Genomic DNA, 15183 nt, shown 5'->3' with positions numbered 1-15183 from the left:
ACCTGTGTCATTAATGTACAAATTCGGACAATGTTTATTTGATTTCGACCAAATTGTTGTCATATGGTGGTTGTTGTCAGTCACTGAGTTTAGTTGGTTGTCAGGGCAACCAATCTAGCCAATTACGGCGCGAGCGGCCGACCGGCCGGGCCATGGGATGTAGAGTAGACAACACCCACCGCTGCGCTCTCCGACCGAGCCCTGCTGTTGTTGCTGTTGCTGCTGCGCTCATCCAGCTGTTGCACCGCTGTCTGTGTGTGTGTTTGTCTCAGTGTGTGTGTCTGTGTGTCTGTCTGCCTCACCTCCAGTCCTCCAGTGCTACTGCCACTGCTGCTGCCCTCATTTCCAATGCAGCAGCAGCGACCATGTCCATGACTGGTATCGCAGCTGCTTCTTTCTTCTCCAACACTTGCAGGTTCGGCGGCTGCGGTCTCCACTTCGAGTCTCTGCCCGAACTTATCGTGCACATCGAGGACAACCACATCGGTAAGCACTGCAGGCAGCACCACCGGCCGACCGACCGGGCCGGGCCGCCGGGACCCCGGACTGCATGGACCGGGGTTCGGGGCTCGATCTGGCCGGCACGGGACTGACCCTGGCTTGACAGAACAGAAGTCATAACAATAAGGATGATAATAATGCGTGCTGCAGCTGCAACTCTGCAATGGCCGAGGTTTGCATGCAGATATTGTGGTTGTGGCTGAGTCTGAGAACCGTGAGAAGCTGCTCTAGCGTTACTTCCTGCGTCCTGACAGCCCTGTTGCTAGGTGTGGTAACTATTGATGTTTCCGTGTAGCTATCAGAGCAGAGGTAGCCTATTTACCACCATAATGCTGAGATTACATGTGTGATTGTGTGCATTAAGCTTCTACTACAACAGCAACCACAATAGTAGAATCACTCAGCAGTCTGTGTCTCGTTTGGTCGCTCCTGAAAAGGTGTTGTTATGATTAGGATATAGATTATGGATGGATAGTAGTATACTGTTATTGCAGCGCATATAGGCCGCCGTGCAGATTGAGTTGACTTGAGAAGTTGAGATTCGTACAAGTTTACAATACGTAGCAGTGTTTTTCAACGTCTGACAATGCAATATTGCACATGCACAACACAACTATTTGTGTTTGTCCCTTTAGTCTTTTATTGAGTGATTGATTGATTGATCGATTGATTGATTGATTGATTGATTGATTGATTGAATACTTTATTAACAGTTTGCAAATAGTAGGCTACAGTGGTATGATTATACAATGATGCTATACAACACAGAAAGCCATCAGGGCTTGTTTCATTCCTGACTCCTGAGTCTTAACAGATCCTCTGCTTTTTACTGCTTTGGTCTCATTTTCATCTACTGACAGTCTGCCACCATAGCTATAGCAACTATATGGTAACATTATAGTGTAGTATTGTTATCTTCTGTAGTACAATTTTACTTCATGACGTATAGCATCACATGTACACCTGATACCAAAATACAGCATTTGATCTGAAGTATTTCAACAGTGATGCTTTAGACTAGGGTTGTATTTACTTTTACTTTCTGTTTTTCAACATAAGATGCAGGAACAGCTGTGAGCTGTGCCTGTGTTGCTTGCTGACTGGAAGCAGACTAGATCTATGAATCACCCCATGGTGATGTGGTAAATGTTTTTTTTTTTTTTTTTTTAAGATTTGTTTTGGGGCTTTTATTGGATAGGACAGTAGACTGACAGGAAATGGGGGTAGAGATGGGGAGAGACATGCGGCAAAGGTCGGATCGGGCATCGAGCCGGCGACGCCGTCAGGCAGCAATGCCTACAGTATGTGTTTTTAGGACCTTTATGATGAGCTCACAGTGCTCATCATAAAGTGAGGCGCATCATTGGTAAGACATGGTCAGAAGTCAGAACTAGAAGCAGTGCTCTTCCGAGCATAGGTCCCTGCCAGGTCAGGCAGGTTATTGTGGCCTCCTGTTGGTGTTATAATAGGCCAATGTGAAAAGGGTGCCATTTCTTCTTCGGCCTCTCACAGCAATCGGACGCTGTATTAGATAGATAGATAGATAGATAGATAGATAGATAGATAGATACCTTTATTATCCCAAGGGGGAAAATTAGTTGCCCAGAGGCAGCACAGCAGTATAAGGTTATTTACAAAGTTACAGAGAAGTATGAAAAAGAAAAAAGAAAAAACAAGAACAGAGTACAGAGTACAGTAAGAGCAAGGTACAACAGGAAAGGGAACGAGTAATATGTATACATAAAGTGTCCTAAAGCACGACTATCAATATAATACAGTGCCCAAATCAAAGTGACCATAATAGTCAATGCTAGTTAGTGCAACAAGTATCTCTACATCATGTCAAACACAAGAAGAAATACAAAAAAAAAAACTACTAACACAACCTAATAGTGCAGTGTCCAAAGGTCAGAGCGATAAAAACAACTAGCAAAAAAAATAAAAAAAACAAGAAAGGGTGATGCGGCAAGACACACAAAAAACACCCTCCCTGGAAGGTCCTTAGAGGTCAAAGTCAGTGCAGATATAGTTCCAGTAAAGAAAAAAGGCTACCGTCGTCCTACGTTAGGAAGGTAGTCCTTGTCAATCGACCGTTGTGTGTCTCATTGTACAGCTTGAGAGCAGCCGGTACAAAAGACTTTCCTAGTCTCTCGCATCTCCGTCCTGGGTAGACAAAACGGTCATTTCCTCTCTTACTCCAGTAACTGAAGATCTCAAGATGGAGGGGGTGGGAGGAGTTGTTCAAGATGGAGTCCAGCTTCCTAGCCGTTCGCAGACTTCGCACTCTGGCTACTTCCTCCACCCCCTGCAAAGAGTACCCAACAACAGAGCCCGCTTTCCTCACCAGTCTATTTAGGTTAAAGGTGTCGCCCGCTCTGTTGTTGCCACCCCAGCAGGTTATTCCAAAAAAGAGGACACTTACCATGACAGACTGGTAGAACATCTGTAGCATCCTATTTTACACGCCAAACGATCTCAGTCTTCTCAGGAAGAACAGCCTGCTTTTCCCCTTGCTATGAATGGCCTCCGTGTTGTTCGACCAGTCCAGTGAACTGTTCAGGTGCAGTCCTAGGAATTTGTAGTTGTCCACAAACTCCACCACCTCTCCATTTATGGTGCCTGGCACCGGAGGAACTCTCTTGGAAGTGCGGAAGTCCACCACCATCTCCTTGGTCTTGCTCGCATTGAGCCTGAGGTGATTGGCCTCGCTCCACTGCACAAAGTCCCTTACCACACCATCGTGCTCAGCCGTGTTGTCACCCAAGATCTGGCTGACCACCACAGTGTTATCTGAGAACTTCTGCAGATGACAGGTCTTGGAGTTGAAGCGGAAATCCGATGTATAGAGAGTGAACAGAAAAGGTGAGAGCACAGTGCCCTGAGGGGCACCCGTATTGCTCACCAGCACATCAGACCGGCAACTCTGCAGCCTCACGTCTGCCTGAAAGGTAGTCAGTGATCCATGCCACCAGGCCCTTGTCCACCCCCATCAGCGCAAGCTTCTCTGCAAGCAGAGGAGGTTGGATAGTGTTGAAAGCACTGGAGAAGTCAAAAAACATTATTCTGACCGTGCAGCCCAGATCTTCCAGGTGGGTGAGGGCCTTGTGGAGCATGTAGGTGAAGGCATCATCGACCCCAAAGTCAGCCTGGTAGGCAAACTGGTAGGCATTCATGATTTTAGGCATTTTGTTCCAAAAATGCTGGTGGCGCTATGACAGGCCAATGTGAAAAGGGTGGCATTTGTTCCTGGACCTAGTGGGAATGTGCGTGCAAAATTCCTCAGAAATCGCACGCTGCGTTCAGGATTTGACGCACCTCGACCTCGCCCTTCTCGCCCTTAGGGTGTCTTACTGGTATAGTGTACTTCTCTTCCCAGAGTATTTTATTGAGCCAGAGAACACTGATGCCTCTGTCCATGCATGAAAGAACTTTACAGCCTGAGAGATAGCATCTTGTCATTGGCTTATTGAAGGGCCGGTGGTTAGTGGCTCAGGAGCTAGAGCAGCTGCCTGAGAATCGGAAGGATCCAAGTTATTAGATCCCATGCTCCTCCTGCTTGGCTTAGTATTGAAGTGCCCTTAGGCAAGACACTGAACCCTTAACTGCTCCCAATGAGCACATTGGTACCTTGCATGGGGTCGTCGGTGTGTGAATGTGTCTGAATGGGTGAATGTAATGCACATTGTAGCCTTAGGCCATGTTCAGACGACAACGCTCTGTAGAGAAAACAGTGAGGTCCTGTTTTGCTTTTTATCCAGCGTTCATATGAAGCTGCATCAGGGCATGAAACGATGTAGTTAGTAATTTCACTAGATTGGCGGTGACGCACGGATAGACGATTCCACTTGTTGTTTACCCTTCACCATGGTAACGTGGCTGCAGTAGGTTGTATGCGAGCCATGACATCACCCCGAAAATGCAGTTGTCGTCTGAACGGAAGGCATATCTGCCCTAACAGCACAGCGACCTAGTAGCTCCTTCTGTAAAAATGTAGGCGCTATGTAGCGTCGGGAGCGTTTGCTCATTGGGAAGATGCATTTGCGACGTCACTTGCCAATGTAGCTTCTCGTTCGCGCAGCGACGTCGCAAATGCATCTTCCCAATGAGCAAACGCTCCCGACGCTACATAGCGCCTACATTGTTACAGAGGGAGAGAAGGCATCAGCGTTATGTCGCTGTGCTGTCTGGGTGACATTTCATTTTGCGGAATTCTCATGGGAGCGGCGTCGTGTGAACGGGGCCTTAGTTGCTCTCTGTTTCACTACACATGAAGTCATATTGATGACATCAGGGTACTCCATCGACCTCCCATGTGGTGCATCACTCCCTTAGCCTGGGTAGCAGCCTGCTATGCTACGTTCAGTGGATTGGTTTTGTCACATCGCTTTTTAGTCTGCCAAGCCTCCATTTGACTCATATATCCGAATCCGAACGTCCCACCTTGTTACGCAGGCGACGTTGTTGCTGATTGGATGTTGTTCCAATGAATCACAGTAGGATTAGGGTAGCTACGTCATCAGCCAGCCAATACACTGCTGTTTTTGTCCCGCCCCGCAGCACAGACCAATCAGAAGCCGTGAGTGGTTTCCACTCGTTTTCTATGTTCCACCTCCCTTGGAGATAGGAGTCTGGTCAGACTGAAAAGCGAAGGCTATCACTCCCTCAGGTCCTCGGTGATGCACGCACCAAGTTTGAAGTTGCTTGGGCAGCATATAGGCATGCATAATGAACTGATCCCAAGATTCCCAATATGGGCAGGCACTTCAGGCCATACATTTATGGGCAAGTTCACAATGTTTCAACGCTAGCGGGTCTTTCTTCATCAGGTCTCATGTTGGGGGGGATGTGCATGCTAGGGATGGGACTCCCTCAGTTTGCCGTGCACGCAGACTACCACTGGGACAGGTGAAGTGCCTCAAGGGGTTTTTAATTATTCTGAATCCATTGCAAGCATTTGTTTTGCACGAAAAACATTCCTTGGGCAAGAAATGGCCCCTCAAAACGATGGTTTAGTGATGAGTCATCAATTTTCACAGTCTTTTGGGGTCCGTTTTTAGCCCAAGGAATGTTTTTCATGCAAAACAAATGTTAGTTTGACCCCTCACATCCCACTTAAAGCAGATTTTTTGGGAGTCATATTTTCCTTGCTCAAAGGGTCTTTGGGATGACAGTATAGCTATTAAGGAAGGGGAGGGTCAGTGTTTCTCATTACTGCCCATGGGGTTTCTCAGACCAGGGAAACGTATGACCTTCTGGACACAAGCCCCATTCTCAGAGAACTAATTAAAAGGTAGCTCATCCTCTTTCCTGTTCTTCTTTGTGTACAGGAGCTGACTAGTGTAGTTTATTTGACTCTCCAGAATGCCGCTGACCATTAACCACTTAAACTGATTGAGCGGAGCCCCTCAGGGCTCTATGCTAGTATCAATTTTTTATATATGTAGTATCATGTGTAGGATGTGAGGGGTCAAACTAGTCATGATTCTGAATCCATTGCAAGCATTTGTTTTGCAGGAAAAACATTCCTTGGGCTAAAAACAGCCCCCTCAAAATTATGGTTTAGTGATGAGTCATCACTTTTCACAGTTTGTGGGGGCCGTTTTTAGCCCAAGGAATAACTTTTGTGCAAAACAAATGCTTGCAATGGATTCAGAATCATGTAAAACCCCTAGTTTGACCCCTCACATGCTACTTAAAGCAGATTATTTTTTTGTATTTTTTTCAGTCAATGAGACCCCAACTTCTTTTGTGTGGACAATTGGTGGCCATATTGCATTTTTTTGAGTGGCTAACAAGCTTTTTGGAAAAAGTAGGTCCTTGGCATTGTTCATGCCAAATGTTGTGCTTGTATCACAAAGTGAACAATTCTTCCAAAAAATTCAATTCTGGCATTATTGAAGAGATGATTGAGATTGCCTTGTAAATCCATGCTTCTGTCCTTTATCAACTACATACAAGTAGCTATTTGCCACTATTTGTTTAAATTAAAGTCCTTTTTTATGTTTTCGCTGTTGATACATAAAGCGTGTGTCGTCGCGGGACCCATACAATTATTCTGGGACCCATTTGAATGGCCACCTGTGGATCCCGGGACCCATTACATTGAAAACCTAGCAACATCACTGCACCGTTGAGAAACATTGATTTAACATCAGCCTAGATCCTATGTTTTATGGTGTGATGTTTTTCGTGTCTTTGTTTAATGTTTGGGAACAATGTAGAAGCATGTTTGAGGGATTTATTTGATGAGGCATCAACCTGGCACATTTAATTACTGCAGTTTTGTTTTGGTTAGTTATTTACTGGGCCTCTGTTCTGAATGACCCTTCACCCAATATGGACTTTACATTTTTGATAATTAACCGCCCATATACTTTATCGAACGTTGAATAGGGAAATGGACGATCTACAAGCTCACAACGTGACACATTGCAACAATGCCTGAAAATAGGGACAGTTGAATGTGGTTAATGGATACTGGCTGCTTAGTAAGAGGAGCATTTGGGCATTTTTCTCTTAAGTAGCTCCTTTATTTAGTCATACTTGTTGCACTCCAGATCAGTCCAGTATTTTAGACTTAATGCAGTAAAATCTGACACAGCCCAGCTGTCGTTCTGTTGTTCTTGTTTATTGCTTGACTTGTTTTAATATCCTTTGCCCCCTCTGATTGTGTGCCGTGCATGTGTCTAAGGTGTTAGCCCAGCGAAAATGGCTCCAAATGACTTATTGGGGAATAATGAGGCAATTAGCTGGCCCAGAGTGGAAAAAAGCCTCCAGTGCCCCTCTTAGATCTGCTGGCCTGTGGGCCGCTTTCGGAGAAGTGTGAAATCTGGCGCGTCCTGCCAAAGCGCCTGTGAACCCGTAATTACAGAGACGGTGCTTGATTTGGCTTCTCTTCCTCCTCATCTGGTGGCCTGCTGCTTAAAACACATTCTCCTTTTATAATTAGGCGCCTGGAAAACAAGCTCACATACTTTGTCCCCGTTTTCCCTCTCTCCAGGGGCCCGATGTTTGAGCACCAGGTGGCGCTGCTCTGCTGTAGGATAGAGAGGGCTTGCTGTTTGTTCTGGCAATGTAGGAGATGATGGTGTGTTTCATTAATACATACTTACTAACCAGCATCGCTCTCTCTGCTTCGTTTAGCTGTACAGTGTAATTGATCTATTAAAGCAGGGGTCTTCAACGTTTTCAGGCCAAGGAACCCTTAGTTGAGAGAGAGATGAATGATGTAGTTGTTTCATCGTTTGATGAAAACTATAGGCCTATACACAATCATCAGTGTATTTTGGATTCATGTCAATTTGTGTTTTCAGATATTTAACCACTTGAACCATCAATACTAAATAAACTTGACCTCTCACTCTGTACTCTGCTCTTTTTCACCTCTATACCAAACCTCTTTCCCGAAAATAGCCGATCTACAAGCTCAGCGCGAGGCGTTGTGAGCTTGTAGATCTGCTATTTTTGGCTAAAGTTCTCAGAGTATGGACGCTAGGGTTCAAGTGGTTAATATAAAAAAAGAGATTTTTTTTCCTATCACACAAAGATTTAGAGGACACCCTGTAGTAACCCCCTAGGGGTCCCGGACACCCTGTTGAAGACCTTTGTATTAAAGAAGAAAATCTCTGAATACCAGTTAAGGCAGACCTGGGCATAATGTGGCCCGGGGGCCATATGCGGCCCTTTGGCTGACTCTGACAGGCCCCTGAGAGGTTACTTAGAAATTTGAAAATAAAATCTGTTCTAATTTTAACTTATGTTCTAATTTTACCTTTGTTGTTTCAACTCTCAACAGTATATGAAACTCAAAATGCGTTTGGTTTTGGGGTCAATGTGACTGAAAATGATCACAAATGTAATGTGTCACAAATGTTTCACATTTTGTTTAGGCCTAACCTGCTTTTGACATTTTTGATTGAATAAATTACATTTTTGTAAGGCAACCTCGCCTTTTCATTGCCTAATCATAACATATGTATACCAGCTTGTCAAAACAATGCTATTTACTGCTTTTATATAGAAATAAAATTAATATTATGCAGAATTGAGTTCAGCCTTTTGGCCCGGCCCTCCACAATATTTTCAATTTCTCATTTGGCCCCTTGGGGAAAATAATTGCCCACCCCTGAGTTAAGGCCTAGAGGAGAACTGGTAGATAAAACTATAGTTTAAACTAAAGTTTAACTACCTTCTTGGTGTCACAGCATAAATGGTAGTGATTCAAAACCACAAGTTTTCACCATTCACTTGTACCACACAATGTCGAGCTGTTCTGCATATCACACACACTTTATAAATGCAAATGTTTTCATTCAAATGCAGGATTTGGCTGGGTGGTTTTGCTTTGGCTTTCCCCTTTCATGGTCCCCCTCTTTTAAAAGCAGTAAAAAGCTGATAATGTGTGTACTGGTTGGTCTACACAATAAAAGTGCATGCCTGACTTTTTACAGAGTTCTGAGACCTGCCCATAATAACAGCTATATTTTATGGGATGGGATTTATTTAAATATTGTCCGATATTTATGGCAAATATGAACCTAACTACTTCAGCTGTCTCTATCCGAACAGGTAGTAAGGAGCCCCAGAGATAGCCAGTGTTATAAATGGGAATAATACAGGTTTGACACACATGTTTAACCTGGCATCCCTATTCTTAGCATGCTATTCGTCGTTGTCGGGTGAAAACCTTGTATGTCCAAAACCGTTCGTTTTGCATTTTCCATTTTAAAAACGATTTAAACTAGTGAAAACAGCCGTTCTACAAGCACACAACGCCTCGCACCGTGAGGCGTTGTGTGCTTGTAGATCTGCTGTTTTCACTACTTTTGTGCGACGGCCTTGTACGATGAAGCAGGGCTTTACCTTGCGACAGAACATACAAATTTAAAACTTGGAGATACGAGGTTTCCTCCCGACATCGACGTATTGTAGCTGAATTTCTTTTTTTAATGTTAAAATAATATAAAGCAAATATCTACAAGCTCCCAACGCGTCGCAATGATGATGCATTGTGAGCTTGTAGATTTCCTCTATTCTCTTTTTTGATATAGGCTTAAAGGAGTAGTTACATCTTACTCATGCCATGGAGACTTGAGTTCAATAATAGTTTTAGTTTTTTGTCATTCATAAGACAATATTTTGATTACAATAATTGTACCCCCATTGATTCCGGATGGGGACCCAAAATGCATTCGGGTCCCCATTCGGAATCAATGGGGTTACATTTACTGAAATACATTTTTTGTCTTAGGAATGCGACAAATACGAAAAAATATTATTGAACTCGAGTCTCCATGCCGTGAGTAATCAAGAGGAAAAAAGTCATTTTGGGGGTGAACTGACTGAACTCCTCCTTTAAGCGGTTAAACTTCCATGAGCTTCTCAATGGTTTACTGTTCTTGTGTGGCAAAAAAAAAAAAAAAAAAAAACTGAAAAAAGAAGCTGCCTCGTCCGTCCGTGCATTAAGGTTAAGCCACTGAGGTGTTTACTTTGTCACTGACCTACTGGGGTTTGTCCAGTGACACATGGGGAACAAACAGAAAGCACGTTATTCGGAGCTGTGAGTGGGCGAGTGGCCTCACTACTGGGGTCTGAAGAGCCTTTTGTGAAGGGGTCTTCAACGTTTTCAGCCCATGGACCCCTTAGTTGAGAGAGAGAGATGAAGCAGGGACCATCACAACCTGTTCATAGATTCCATATAGTTTCATTGTTTGACAGCACAATCATCAGTGTATTTTCGGATTCATGTCAATTTCTGTTTTCAGATATTTAACCACTTGAACTGTCAATACTTAGTCTTTCACTATGTAATTAGTCGTCTCTTTTTCCCCTCTACACCAAAGCTATTTGCCAAAAATAGCCGATCTACAAGCTCACAACGCCTCGCAGCGCGAGCTGCGAGGCGTTGTGAGCTTGTAGATCACTAGTAGTTGTGAGCTTGTAGATCACTATGTAATTAGTCGTCTCTTTTTCCCCTCTACACCAAAAGCTCTTTGCTCTTTGCCTGCTTGCTGCGAGGCGTTGTGAGCTTGTAGATCGGCTATCTTTGGCTCAAGTTTTCAGAATAAGGACACTAGGGTTCAAGTGGTTAATATAAAAAAAAGTTAAGAAAAAAAGTTTCCATCACACAAAGATTTGGAGGGCCCCCTATAGTAACTCTGAGGACCCACTAGTTGAAGACCCTGCAGCTTTAGTGGTTTCTGCATCCAACAATAAACCTGTTTGTCACTGCACGTATGTCTCGCTTAGAAGAATTTTTAAAGCCCCTCCCCCCTCCACTCCCCTCCACCCCCCAACCTCCTCCACCCTCTCAAAATCTGAGCGGAAGTAATAAATTTGGGAAGGCAGTAACCGGTGCCCCCGATCTCTGCACCTGGAGGACCTAATTACGGCCCTCTCACCCCAGCTCTCTATAACCCCCCCCCCCCCCCCACCCACCCACCCACACCCCCACCCCTGACAGCAGAGCTGTTGTTTGTGGTGCGCTGCCTGCCTGTTTTCCTTTCCTCCACTGTACAAGCTGGGCTTTATGGGAGGGAGATAACGTGCAGCCTGTGTGTGTGTGCGTGCGTGCGTGCGTGCGTGTGTGTGTTGGTATATATATTACACAGCGACGGGGGTTGGTTTGATTCAGGAGGTGTTGCGTGCCGTGCTTCGTGGGCTTGGATGTTTTTGCATGTTAAAAACTCAGCGAGTGCCCACGCGTCAAACTCTTTGATGTCGCTGGAGGCCCACGGCGCGTTCGCCGCGTTTACTGTATTTACAGTAACAACATTAAATCTCACCGTAAGGTCGGAGCTACGCCTGGATGTTGCCCAATCACCACGGGTTGTTTCCATTGGATGCTGAGAGCATCGCGCGGCCGTTTTTCTCCATATACTCCAATGCATTTCCCCATCTTTAAAGCCCTTTATCTCTGATGTTTGTTGCGACGGTCAGGTCGCATTTACTATCAAAACCTCGACCAGCTGTCCGTCTGTCAGTCTGTCAGTCAGTCAGTCAGTCTGTCTGTCACACGTCACACTTTTGCCCTGCTCATATCTCCGCAACCGTTGCCCCGATCCATGCAATTCTCACATGGCCCTCTTCTAGCGCCACCATGAGGCCGATTTAATCTATTTCAAATTTTCAATGTCTCACACACACTTGTCTATGTGTGTGTGAACCCTCTGCCTCCTGCCAGGCTACTCCAGACCAGCAGTGGTAGAATAACACTCTGGCTCTGCAAGGCTGAGCCTGAAACTTCTCATTTCCTCTCTTGTGGAGGTCACATCTTAATGTATTAGCTGTGGTGCCACTCCTGGAACCGTTTCCCCCTGGCCTGCCGCTCAGGAAGCATCGTAAACATGTCACCATGATGTTTGCCACTCTAGGCTGACCCCCGTACCGTAGCACTCTGGGCCCTGCTGTGGTCTGCGTCCGAATTATAGAGGCAGAATGACACATGATCGGCCCATGCACATATGATCGCCATCGGCCCGGGTTCGAGGTTCGAGCTTGGTCTTTCATTTGGAGACCTGGAGCAAATGAGGGAGGTGTGTGTGTGTGTGTGTGTGTGTGTGTGTGTGTGTGTGTGTGTGTGTGTGTGTGTGTGTGTGTGTGTGTGTGTGTGTGTGTGTGTGTGTGTGTGTGTGTGTGTGTGTGTGAGATTTTCAGTGGTGGGAAAAGTACTCGCGTAGATCGTCTATTTTATTGTATGTTTTATAATATTATAATTTACGTATATCTGCAAAGTAACTAGTAACTAAAGTTTTCAAATAATTGTTGTGGAGTAAAAGTACAATATTTGCCTCCAAGATGTGGTGGAGTAGAAGTAGAAGTGGAAATTGGAAATACTCAAGTAAAGTACAAATACCTCAAAACTGTAAAGTACTGTTAAGTACTTAAGTAATGTACTTAGTTACTTTACACCACTGGAGGTGTGTGTGTGTGTGTGTGTGTGTGTGTGTGTGTGTGTGTGTGTGTGTGTGTGTGTGTGTGTGTGTGTGTGTGTGTGTGTGTGTGTGTGTGTGTGTGTGTGTGTGATCTTTGAGCAGTGCTAACCGCTCCAATACGTGACTGTGTGTGTATGTCCACGTGTTTGTTTGTCGTTTTGTATCAAATACTGATGTCGTACGTATGTCCCTATCCTGTGACGTCATGTGGGATTATCATTCTCAGCATCCTCAGCACCGCTCACTTCACACCGGTGTGATTGTTTTAATAAATCAGTGAGTGCTATTAAACACCCTTCACGTCTGTGTGGTACAAATAACGAACCAATGAAAAGTATTAAAAAAACATGCTATTTTGGACCTACAAGGCTTCCTTCCACCCAAAAGCGACCATACAGATGTACCATTTCAAAACCTCACACGGCCTGCCATTGGCAAGACAGTAGATTTTCAAGGGATTTGCAGAACATTGAGCTTGTAGATCAGCTATTTTTTGTTATTTCATGACCTTCTCTGATGTCGAAGTTTAACTCTACCCATGAAGGTGGATTCTGCTTTTCGACGAGAATGGAGGGTTTCTTGTCATTTGCATGTTTCTGCAAAAAACGCTCCATTCTCCCTAAAGGCCCGAAAGGCAAAACAGGGAAAGAAAGCTGAATGTGCAGAACATTGTCCGGAAAAGAGCCGTAAATACTGAAGAGTTGAAACTGCACATCTACATATCGCCACTGTCGGGCAGAAACCTCATATCTCCAAGTTTCAAATTTGTACGTTTTTTTTTTTTTTTCGCAAAGTAAAGCCCTGCTTCATCATACAAGACCGTCGCACAAAGGTAGTGAAAACAGCAGATCTACAAGCACACAACGCCTCGCGGTGTGAGACCCAGAATGGAGAATGAGGACATTATTTTATGCAACAAGGGCTTTGAATCCAACAGTGAGTGCTGGTGCAATATTAGTCAGGGGATATCTTCAGAAATAGTGTCAAATCCTGGAATAAATTCCTTACCAAAACAATTATTCACCAATGTGTTTGTAAAGGTGTCTAGTAACACATCTCACAAAGACTGAAATTCAGTTTCCCTAGGAGAATCCTTGACAGCTGCTGAAAGTTGGCGTCCCATTAAATTAATATACAGGATAAAACACACCAAAATAAATATGCTTTAAGTAGCATGTGAGGAGTCAAACTTTTTTTTTTTTTTTTTTTTTTCATTATTCTGAATCCATTGCAAGCATCTGTTTTGCACGAAAAACATTCCTTGGGCTAAAAACACCCCCACAAAACTATGGTTTAGTGGTGAGTCGTCACCTTTCACAGTTTTGTCTTAGCCGCCTTTACCCCAAGGAATGTTTTTCGTGCAAAACAAATGCTTGCAATGGATTCAGAATCATGAAAAAACCCTGGTTTGACCCCTCACATGCTACTTAAAGCATATTTATTTTGGTGTTTTATCCTGTATAGTTAGTTTAATGGGACCCCAACTTTCAGCATCTGTAACCGATTCTCCTAGGGAAACTGAATTTCAGTCTTTGTGAGATGTGTTACTAGACACCTTTACAAACACATTGGTGAAGAAATTGTTTGGTAAGGAATTTATTCCAAGACCTTTTAAGATATCCCGGTACATGGTCACCTATAGCTGGTGGTGCAGCCACTACAGCCACCTGGTCACACCCTAGCGAGACCTACGGTCGCTTATCTCCCGATTAGGGAGTCTTACTGGTTGTATGGAAGAAGTGATGCTTGATCCGTCTACAGCAGTGGTTCTCAACCAGTGGTCCGGGGACCACCGGTGGCTCTTGAGGAGTTTCCAGGGGGTTCTCAGCTTTGTTTTACACTCTCAAGAATTTACAAGATGTCTACACAATTAGAGAATGTAGAAGAATTATCCATCTCCTATGGTACCAAGATCAATACAGCACGGAATCGTGGACGAAATCTTATCCAACGTCAGCAAAATGTTCTGTCTTGCGTTTGAGAGGATAGAATCTTATCAAATGGTGGTCCGTGGCTCAAAATGCAGAATAAATAATGGACCTTGATAATATAATAATAATAGTTACCTACATCCTCCCGCGAGTCAAATTCTGTATTTTCAGCTCAACCCAGCTGATTCACTGCCTACAAGGAGCGCGTGAGCAATTAGGGGTTTAGAGTCTTGCTCAGGGACACACATCAACATTGCTACCCTGGCTTGGAATCGAACCTGGGACAACCAGGGGTTTTGGTTTCCCAGGCGGGCTCCTTAACCATTCAGCTATGCTGCCCCAATATGATAAGGGTTGAAAACTACTGGTCTACAGCCTGGAGGAGGAAGTCAACAAGTCCTGTTGCATCTCTCCTCCAGGCTGGCTGATAGTGGGGGGGGGGACCACCAAGGTGGACCACCTGTACAGACCCATTAGGGTGTTTCCCATCTCCCTCCCAGGCGCCCCCCCAGTCCTGCTCCTAATCTGAGGCCCTGTGGGTGGTGGCCCCTTTTCTCTGGCCCCCAAAAGAATAGCGAGGCATTGTGCGGGATAGGATCGGTCCCCCAAAGGGCCCCCTGCCTCCTCCCACCTGAAGTGTGTGTGATTTACTGCGTATGGCGTCAGACTGATCCACAGCTAATTAATTGAGCAGTCGACAGTGAAGGACCCCCATCACGCACGCACTCACACACACGTTTTTTAGCTGCTCATTAGGGATCTTAGGAAGGATTTCGTCTCGTGCACTCACGGTTGAGAGGAAACGCTCAACACGTACC

The 15183-nt window shown here is 44.8% G+C and overlaps 1 protein-coding gene across 1 annotated transcript in view; it reads left to right on the top strand.

Moving 5' to 3' along the window:
- Nucleotides 1-288: 288 nt before the first annotated feature.
- Nucleotides 289-15183, top strand: part of jazf1b (JAZF zinc finger 1b) — a gene marked incomplete at its 3' end in the record, with an annotated part of 31038 nt that continues 16143 nt past the window's right edge. The window contains exon 1 of the mRNA XM_080749257.1: nucleotides 289-486. Within this exon, the coding sequence (XP_080605383.1) occupies nucleotides 366-486 (121 nt within the window). The 5' untranslated portion in view covers nucleotides 289-365. The remainder of the gene's footprint in view (nucleotides 487-15183) is intronic.

This window comes from Nannobrachium achirus (genome assembly GCF_963921795.1).
Source record: "Nannobrachium achirus genome assembly, chromosome: 2".
Taxonomy (NCBI): domain Eukaryota; kingdom Metazoa; phylum Chordata; class Actinopteri; order Myctophiformes; family Myctophidae; genus Nannobrachium; species Nannobrachium achirus.
Note: the sequence above shows the minus strand (reverse complement) of the source record. Positions and strands in the feature narration are given on the sequence as shown.